We start from the raw sequence: 10,366 nt of genomic DNA on the forward strand, positions 1-10,366 counted from the left end.
GATTTTAAAGACAGCAAGCAGTTGGTTTCAGTGGGATAAAAAAAACCTTCACGAACTAGAGCTCCCCTGAACTTGGGCAAAATATATTGAGGACCACAGGTATAATTCCTGAAGATGTTCTGTGGACGGAACTGGGGTTTCTCTCCTGTCTGAAGCAGGTTGCCCACAAGCATGCTCAGTGGATGGCTCTGGGACATGGGGAGCTAAAGCTGAATTTGAGGCCGAGTGGGGGGTTGGTAATTACTTGTCTTGTCTGTGCACCAGTGAAAGTTAAAATTGTCTGTCCCTGATCTGAGCTGCCTGAGGGAACTGTGCCCAGTGCAGGGCAGCCGCGACCGCTCCGCCTGCGGACAGCAGGTCTCGCTGCTGCGGGCAGGTGGTTCTTCAGACAAGGCAAGAGCTGTTTAACTAATGGGGAGTCTTAATGCTAGTAATGGAAAGAAAAAAATGCGGGTGTGAAAACAGATGGATGAAAAAGCTTCTTTTGTTGTTATTCCTAGTAAACAGCCAGCTGTCATTTTAGTAGAAAAAAATAATCATTTGCCCTTTTAGGTTGTGAAGATGCAGCTGTCACATAAACATATGTCCTGCCGCCCTCATCGCCCTTTTCTGCAGAAAATTGTTCCCATCCAAACACTGAGGAGACAGAGGCAGGACTTGTCTTGTTAACCCCCAGTATACTTCAGTGAAACGGGCTTTTAGCAACCTGAGGGATAAGCAGACAGCGTCAGCTCCCTTGCTTCAGAAAAGAAATGAACTATTAAAAGAAGGTTTAAATCAAACCTGAAAATTCAGATCTAAAAGAGGCTCATGGTGTGTAGTTTCAAATCCATCAGCATGAGCTGTGTTGGCAGAGGGGCATTACCCAGCTCCTCAGTGCTGCCTGTGTTCTCTTCAGAGGGTCTCCAGCTCATGGTATCCATAGGTCTGGGGCTGCCCTCCAGAACGGGCTGGCAGCCCTCTGAAACCCAGTCCTCCTGTGGGCTGTGTCCGTGCACTTCAGAACTTAGGCAGGTTGAGCGTGGGTGATGGCACACCATAATCGTGTTTCATTCGTGGAGAAGTGCCAGAAAACAAGCTGATATAAACATGTAGCTGGGTTTAATATGCTGTCGGTTTTCTGGATATGAAGCACGTTGGAAAATGAAGGTTGGATCAAGAGCTGTAGGACTTATTCATGTAGTGTTTTCCTATTCCAAGATGTTGGTTAAAATAAACAGAACCTTGTTCTGCTACTGTTTGGGTGTAAAATGTCTGCTGTAACCTGGCAGTGATACAGAAGCGAAGCAGTAGTGCTGCTGGGGTCCTCCGCTGAGCTGTTACTGACTTCAGCTATGCTATGAAACAGGGATCTTGGGCTGAGCAGGGAGGGTCCTGGGTCATCACTGAGATTGTTGTAGATTATAAGGTATTGTAAAACGTCTGTGGTACCTTAAAATGGGAATTAAGTGTCACAGCATTTGAAAGAAAGTTCAGAAACAACATGGAGATTTGGGGAGTTAATTTTGCTTTTCTATCACTTTATTTCATTATTTTTCATGTAATTGCTTTAAGTCATCTGGATGGATAATCAAGAATTACCTACATTGTTTATTCCTGCTTTATTACTGGCTGAAGAGAAGCATCTTACTTTACTGTGTACAAGAAAGCACTTTGTCTGGAATCAAAAGTAGTATTTTTGAGAAAACAAATGTGATTGTGGGAAAATAGTTTTCTGGATTTTGTTGGGAAAGAAACAAAATAAGCATGTATTTATCTATTCTGTTTCTTGGTAGGAAAGTTCATACAACCTCACAAATTCTCAGCATTGCCCAGAGAAAACTAGAGTAAGTTTAAAGCGATCTCTTCTTTATGAGACGCCAAAGAGATGAGCAGTGGGTTGATCAATGAGGTGATCAATGGAAATCAATGGAATAATCAGCCCTAATTAGGAATATGGACTGAGTTCAGGTCTTTAAACTTCAGCAACCCCGCGCCTGACATCTGTGCAGGCTTCTCTTACGTTTTCCTTCTCAGAAGATGCAATTTGAAACAAAGTTCTGAAGTCCAGATGTCTCGTTCCTCTGGTGATTGATCGCCCTTGCTTTGGGCAGTGCCAGATCATGCTCCGCTAATAACTGTGGTGCCTGTGCTGAGTGCAGCAGTTAGTAGAGGTGGATGCAAACAGAGCGCGCGGCATCCCGTCTGCTCCGATTTCTCTGTGGGAGGGTAGCGTGCAGGAATGTGCACATGCTCCAATGAGATCGGTTACAGCGGCATCAACAAGATCGCAGTTTTTCTTTTCTCACCTCTTTTCTCAGCACTGATGAATTCCTCCAGCTTTCTGTGGTGCTTGGAAGCTAGCAGAAAGCAACAAATATGCAAGAACATTTTCCTCAACAAACTGTGAGCAAGCATCCACCTACTTTTAGACTGCAAAAATGCTGTCGTGGTATTTTTTGTTTTTCATTGCCGATTTTCCAGATTACCTTGCCATAGATTGCAAACTCTGTCAGGAGCTGTCTGTCTCACAGTGCCCAGCATTGTGCGCTAGTGCTGTGCTCAGAAAATGAAGCTGTGTTTTTCCTGCTTCATATATCATCAGCAGCAATGAAGATTTGGATTTCCAGGATAACTGATTCTACAGAAGGCAGAGCTGAACGGGAAGCGCTGTTGTACAGCTACGTTTGCAGTGCCAATGGTTATACAGGTTGGGTAGGGGAGGTGATTTTTTGCACGGTCAGTGCCAAGAGAGATGCCTCTGGCTTACTGGGACAAGCTGTGCTTCAGTCCCGCCCTGGAAGCTGTATGGCTGGGAAGGGAGGTCCTTAACAGCCCGGATTTGTCCATCGTGATGCAGGAGTTCCTTAGGAGAACAGATTTTTTCCAAGAGAAAATCCACAGTGCTCACCTCGCTGGGTGAGGATGGAATGAGGCGGCAGCAGTGCATTTCTGGGTTGTTGTTTCCAGAGCACAGACAGCATCCATATTAATGTGGCATTGTTAGACACTGTAATTTATGCAGCCTTCGTTACACCCGAGAGATGGACGAGAGCATGTAAAGACAGAAAGTGCTACAAAACCCTGCAGTGGATTTACTGCCTGACAAAATCAGCTTTTTAACCAAAGCCCCACACTGAGATCTGGATGGCAGTTGTGGGTCAAACAGCAGCAACCCGTGCCAGTGCAGGCTGTGGAACGAGGCACTGGGGACACCAGGAGGGATGTGTTTTCAGCAGAGGTGGCCTGAGAAGGCTGCCGAGTTTGGGCTGTTAGCTAAGCCACATGGAACGTTGCTGTTCGGCTCCAAACTCCTGTTTACACAGATCTGCAGGTTCAGAGGTGGATGAAACAAAAGCGCTGGGTTTTATCCCAGCTCTGCAACGAAAAGCCGCAGCGGTGTGGGTTGTTTGAGCAGCTGGTTTGGCCATGCAGCGTGCTGGGTTGTCTCATACATATCAGAGAAATATCATTTGAACATCATTTGAAATATTCAAATGACTGCCCCAGTGTCTGTTTGCCGTGTGTTTAAATAAATACCCAATTTGCAAAATTTGCAGTAATGGTGCATGAGAATTAGATGTGCAGTTGCACGTGCTTTTGACCCAAGGCTTGTCTGCCTGTTACAGATCAGGTCATTTCACTGGTAAATTCTATTAGTTCACCAGGCAGTTGCATGGGACCCATCACTCACACAGTGAGTGGGGAAAAACGTGTTGTCACTCTTAACTTCTCACCAGTTAGAGAAGCGGCTGTAGGCCAGGCCGTGGAGTGTTTTATGCAGCTGCAGCTGTTGGGGTTTTCAGAGATGAATGGTAAGAAAAATGGTAATTGGTTTTTGTACCTTTTTAAAGGATTGTATGTTTGTTGTAGATGGACAGATTACACACCTTGATGTTCTCCTATATGTTGTTTTTTTGTTTGTTTGTTTCAGGAAACAAAAATCAACTGTGTCCGGCTGGCAACAAAAGGTATGTGGGTCTTTTTTTCCCTGCAAAGCACAATGCCTCTAATGCAAAAGCTGCAGTGGTGACACAACTTGATTACAGTTACTATTCAAAGAACAAGCCTCTTTTTTTTCTTTCTTTTTTTTTTCTTGAAGATTACAAGGGCAGACCAACACTTTCCAGAATCACTCCACTGTGTGTGCTCTGTTAATTTTTTAAGACAGGATATCTTGGTGGTTCCTCCTTTCCCTTGTTCTGTCAACAGCTCTCCTGTCCCCAGCACTGTTGTTGCTGTTGCAGAACGTCACTGAAAAAGCAACAGTAAATTCCTATTAAATTAATTCTCTCCGCAGCTGTATGAAGTAGATAAAAGGAGATCTAACTTTGAGCCTAACTTTGAGCTCAGCAGGGCACAGTCTTTATACCACACCATTTTCATGGTTTAATTCAACAAGCTAATAGAGTTTTCATGGCGGGTAGTTCAGAATAGAACAAACTGGTTGGTCGAGTGGACCAGTCTGAGCAAACCCAACACAAATGCTGTTTACGATGCACTGCTCCGATCCCCAGCTTGCTTCACAAGGTGCAGCTCTTGGGGAACTAAAGATGACAATGTCTTGGTTCCTTCTTGGAGTTTAGAGTTGCTTTTAACAGCACTTCTAAGGACTTCAAAACCACCCCAAGAGCTACTTTGCCAGCAGAGGTGTCAGAAATTAATTTACTTGTAACACAGAGGAGAAGCTGTGAAAAGACCTCTTCAACACATGTAGCAGTCTCACAAGGAGCTCTGAGGAAATGATAGGTAATTGCCATGGGCCGTTCTGCAGGTAGCTCTTCATTTCAGAAGTTGGGGTTGCCGTCCTGTGCTCTTGCTGCTTTGCTGTAGCGTGAAATAACTGTGGAGTCTTTTGCTGCCTGTGGAGTCTTTCGAGAATGAAACAAAATTGGCAGGAATCCATGACTTTGAGGCACCATCCCATTTTTTTCCATTCTTCTCACTCCTTTCACGCAGCAGTAATGGAAGTTAGTTGCTTCTGTGTACTTTCTCCTGATCACTTCTGCATCTGCACTTGGAGATGTTGGGAGGGCTCAAAGACACCCCAGCTAACAGTTGTTGGGAGGCAGAAAAGGACTTTGTCCATCTTCACCTGGAGGCATCTCCCAGTCAGTTACAGAAAGCCTGCACTGGGACGGCAGGTGCTGCCTGCAGTTCCCACCTCTGCAGCCGTGTTCCCTGCTGAGACCTCACACCAAACTGGTGGAGCTGTAAGCAGTTGTGTCACCACTGAAAGCCGGGGAGGATGAGCCCTTTCTCCTTTTCATCTGTGGTTCTGGTGCTCCCCGTATCCTCTTGTTTCTTCCCTTTTTAAAAGTTACTCGTAAAGTCTTTAGTTAATCTTTCCAGGTTACAAACATTCTGTGTGTCTCAGTCTCCCATTCTTCCCCCTCAGTTTTTCCAACTGGTGGTGACGTGACCATTTTGAACACCTTATTTTAGCTTTCTGGTGGTAGAAAGAGCAGGATTGGGTAAGAGTCTGGGTGAAAAGTCTCCCCAGGGTTTTCCCAGAATGTGACCAGAGGCTTTTCATGAGGTCAGAGAAACGAGATTAGTTCCTTTTGAAAACCTGTAGTTTCTTCCTATTCAGTCGTTCCTTTTTCTGGAGCTGGTGGAAGAATGCTGGTATGCTAGCAGGAAAGATATTTCCTCTGTGACTATTCAAAGAAAAAAGAAAGCTATGTAGCTTGAAAAGTCCTATTCTTGCATGACCTTTTGATTTGCACTGTCTGATTTGGGTACTTAAGGAAAGTGTCACAGAAGTGTTTGACCTTTGCTTGACTTCTGCAAACTGATTTAATTTTCATTAACCTGTTAGATCACCAGGAAGAGACAAGCCACCCTCATTCTGTTGTTTCTGAATGTCGTATCTTTTTGAAAAATGATCTCTTATTAACTTGATAAGATACATAAAAGAGATGGGTGGAGCCTGAGGATGCCTAGAGCCACTGCTTTTTGGTGATCTTATTATTTTGGATTTTTCTTGATTGACATGAATGGAAAAGGACAGGAGATGATGGTAGTTCTAGTGTTTATTCTCACTGTCTCAATGGGTATCACTTTTGATTTATAGCAGATATCTTATTTCTATATGGGGAGTGTGGAAATCTCTGTGGAAATTCTTTTCCTCTTGTCCTCGCTCCATGAGTTGCAGTGTTGTATTTCTCAGTGCCTGACCATTAGCAAGGACACTGGAATACTGCAGAATCACAGAATAATTTTGGTTGGAATAGACCTTTAAGCTCATCCAGTCCAACCGTTCCCCCAGCACTCCCAGGTCCCCACTCACCCCTGGCCCTCGACACGGCTGTTAAACCCCTCCAGGGATGGGGACTGCACCACTGCCCTGGGCAGCCTGGGCCAGGGCTTGACAACCCTCTCGGTAAGAAAAATTTCCCTACTATGCAATATAAACCTCCTCTGGTGCAACTTGGGGCCATTTCCTCTCACTCTTGTCCTACTACTGGTTACTTGGGAGGAAATGCACCACTGTGGCTAATTTTCTGCATTTTTAGCTCTGGGAAAGCACTGCCTGCAGTTCAGCAGCAAGGCAGCATCCCAGGAGCATTGCTGGTCTTGATAACATGAACAGTGTCTTCCGTGGCTGGAGCGGCTGAGCAGTAGCTGGACAATGTGGTTCTGCGCTTCGGAGCCTTCCCATAGTTTCAGATTTCCGTATGTCACAGGCTGAATTCCTATACACATTAACTCCATGTGAGTAGAAGGACTCCGACACTCCCCAGCCCAGCCCCTGAGGAGGGGTGTCATACCCACCCCCTCTCTGCTTTGTGGCAATGGACAGAGGCACCTGTGAAACCACAATGATGTTGTGACCTGATCGCAGGCTGATGACTGGCGTGTTCTGGGTGACTTACTGTGTCTGCACTGTCTGCCCGTCACATTGATTATCTTTAATGGCATTGCCCTGTATTCGCCTTTATTTGCATCGTTGTCTTTCTGAGGATAGAACGAGCGAACCCATAGTCTACCTCGAATGAAATGATTAGAGCTGCTAGCGACGATACCAGTGCGGTGTCTGTGGAAAGAGTCAGGAAAAAACAACTTTTCTGGAGTTGTTTCTGGGGCTAATCTCAGCACTGACAGCTTAAAAGCTCTGCTTTGAGTTGGTACCAGAGTAAAAGCCGTATTTTGTTTTGATGCAAGAAAATAAATACATACGACTGGTGCCAGACTGAGTTGTTCAACTGTTGGGATGTCGGCCTGGTTTTTCCGTTCCTAGGCATTGGGCACTGCTGTAGCTCCATTAACGTTAGCAGAAGCAGCCCTGATTTACACCAGTGACAGGAAGATTAGGATCGAGACATGTTTAAGCAAGGCAAGTTTTCTCTCCAAGTACTGGATTAACAAGGGCACTAAACGTGAGCGTGGGAGTAATTAGGCAAGAAAATGTGTTAGGCAGCGTGTTACTGGGGGATGATAACACATCTTGGGTGTTGCTGCAAGGCACCTGTTCTGAAGCCAAGTAGCTTTAATTATTTGAGAGATGCGTGAGGCTGTTCCACTGTCGCTGCTTCAGCAGGCTGGGAGGCAATTTGCTTTGTATGTCCCATTGCCTCAAAGCCAAGAAAATGAAAGTAGACAACTCTTTAAAAAGCGTTTTAGTCCTTTAAAGAGAGTTTGGAGAGTTCCCAATTTTCTCTCGTCCCCTAATAGCAAGAAATAGACTGTTCAGACGGACCCTTTTCAGTTCAGTCCCGCTCCAGGCAGGAGCTGCTCCCGTCTCTCCAGGTGCTGCACTCTCTGTATGGGTTTCTCGGGTTGCTCCGGTTTAGATGAATTTGATTCTTGTAGCCACGAGAAAGATCTCAAATCTTTGTGTGTTGGCCTATTAAAAGTCACGGGCGTCAGTGTTTCAGAGCACTGGGTCGTGACACCAGTAGTGCATCCTCCAAAGCAGAGCTAGTAGACACCCAACTGGGCAAGCAGGTCTGTTGAGCTCAGTTCCTCCTGCGCAGCGTCTCGGCGTAAGAGTTGGCTGATGCCAGTGGGAAGGGCAGGGACTCATCGTCAGCCTTTGCTGTGGTGACATTTGACAATCCATCAGAAAGCTCCCTGCGTTTGTCCAGTCTGTGTGGCCATTTCACAGTTTGCCAGCATGTTTTAAACCCACAAGCATTATTAACCCTTTGTATCTTACGTATGTATTTATTTTCAGATTCACTGGTCTCAGATTTCTTACCACTTCCAGCCATAAACATCTCTCCTCACATAGGCTACTCCTCTTTTTTAAATTACTGGAGTAATGTCGGCTCTCACAGCATTAATCACTTGGATGCGTATCATTAGCATAAAACACTCTTTAAAAATAAGTTTCTAATTAAACCCCGATTTACCGGCTCTCTGCCATACAATTCTCGCCCAGTTTATTTATTAGCTTTGCCGTTTGGTTTCCTCAATAGCGCTGGTTTTAATATGTCTCATTCTTTCTGAATTAACTGACTTTTCTTCCTGTCTTAAAGCAACACATTTATATTGACACTTTATTAGGGAAAATTGCAACCTCTTACCAAGAGAGAGCGATTACCTCTTGTACTCTTAAAGTGCATTAAATTAATTTCGCAGCGTAATTGAAACCAAGGCAGAGGGCTCATTAATGGTTCCTTATCTCTTGATACTCATTTCTTCGTTCTTTAAAATGTGAATTCTTGCAAATGAAAGAATGGAACTTTAATAATCATTATGAGGTACATTTTTATTTTTTTCCTTTTTTTTTCTTGTGCATGCTGCCTGGGAACAATTTTGCTTGTTTTTAGCAGTAATAGGTAGGCACCAGGTGACCACGCGAAACCCGCCCAGCCTCTTGAGCACAGGTGATTATCAGCTCAGGAAAAGGAAAACTGTTCAAACTTCCAGAAGTCTGAGCAGCTTCATGACTTCTTGTTTCATGTTTGGTTTGCATGGGAAAATACTTTTTCAGTTATTCCAACTACAGCGTAAAGGGGGTCCCTCCTTGTGCACGCCAGTGAATATACGCCTGTGCAGAGGGTCATCTGGAGGGCCAGCCACCACTTAAATCTTCACAGAGCACTCGAGCGTGTCTGGAGAGCCCCGTGGATCCCTTGCTGGCCCTCTGCAGAGGCTCAGTATCAGCCTGAGCAAGCATGGAGATGACCTTACTTCTTTGAATTAAAGCAGCTATGGCATTTTCTGGGGCTGATTATTACACTAACTCTTAGCTGAGTCCTGCTGTTGAAGAAATGATGACAGGAAAATGAAAACTAAATTCTATTCAAGTCCTCTATATAGAAACTTCTGCTGGAAGCAGAGTCATTGCAGAACCAAGCCTCAGTAGCACCACGTAAAGGCATTCACAGATCACTCCTGAGGAAGTTCAGAACTTCTAAAGGGTTTTGCAGTTTCCATCAGAACAAACTTGGAGGTCTGCGTGTCATAAATTTGCCTCCTTGTGTGTAACACTGAGACCATCATTTCACTCCAGAGAATTTCAATACACAGAGGAAATCCCATCAGCTTGTGGAAGTAGTTCCTCCTACTTTAACCTGACGTGCACAGAATGATTTACTGGGATGTGACAGTTACATGTGATTAATACGAAAGGGAGGAGAAAGAAGAGTTGGTACCTCAGTTTGGCGACAGATTCAATTTTTATAGGAGTGTTCTGCTCCCAGCGCTGTATGGTTATATTCCTATTGAGCTATGACTTCCTCAGCCAAGAATTATTTTAACTGCACATCAGGGCAGCTGTAATGGTACAGGGGCAGAAAGGTGCTGGGATTACTGTGGAGTTCAAAAGCCTTTAAGATTGAGGGAAATGGTCCTAGTTTTTTGTAGTGCATCAGCACTGAAGAAGGGAACTTCCTGGAAGAGCTCAAGGGTCCTGAGTGCTTAACACTCATGATACCTCAGAAATGAACCTGGGTCTGCAAGGTGACTGGTGAAATCGTGGCGGGACACTGCAAGAAAAAAAAAAAACAAAACAAAACAAAAAAGAAAAATGAGGAGGGAAAAAACCATCCTCCTGTTCACACGCAATTTTGCTGCATATGGAGACTGTTCATTTAATGGGTCTTGCTCCCTGAGATTCATTCAAGAGGGCTCATTGTCTTCTGAAACGTTCTGGTTTTGTAGACAGATAATGTATTTTATAAACAGATCTAATCCCACTTCAAATCTGTTGGCTATTGCATTTTGTCTTCTGATATACTGGAGTGTTATTCCTTTGACAGGTTTATTCTGTTTTGTGCTATTTATTTTAGAGTGTTTCATCACTTTTTAAGTTGAATACATGGAAGTGTTTAGTTTTTTTCTTTTACCCTAAACAAATCTCTGCCTTCTCAAAGTTATTTTTTAGCACAAATTAGTGTATCACCTTCATTAATTCTTAATAACAGACACACTTACG

At 44.3% G+C, this 10,366-nt stretch overlaps 1 protein-coding gene across 1 annotated transcript in view; it reads left to right on the top strand.

Annotated features, from left to right (window-relative positions):
- Positions 1-10,366, top strand: part of LOC104501112 (receptor-type tyrosine-protein phosphatase T) — a 148,590-nt gene that overhangs the window by 61,226 nt on the left and 76,998 nt on the right. The window contains exon 7 of the mRNA XM_010144867.1: positions 3,914-3,950. Coding sequence (XP_010143169.1) covers positions 3,914-3,950 — 37 coding nt within the window. The remainder of the gene's footprint in view (positions 1-3,913; positions 3,951-10,366) is intronic.

The sequence above is a fragment of the Buceros rhinoceros genome, unplaced genomic scaffold (assembly GCF_000710305.1).
Source record: "Buceros rhinoceros silvestris isolate BGI_N320 unplaced genomic scaffold, ASM71030v1 scaffold1071, whole genome shotgun sequence".
Classification (NCBI taxonomy): domain Eukaryota; kingdom Metazoa; phylum Chordata; class Aves; order Bucerotiformes; family Bucerotidae; genus Buceros; species Buceros rhinoceros.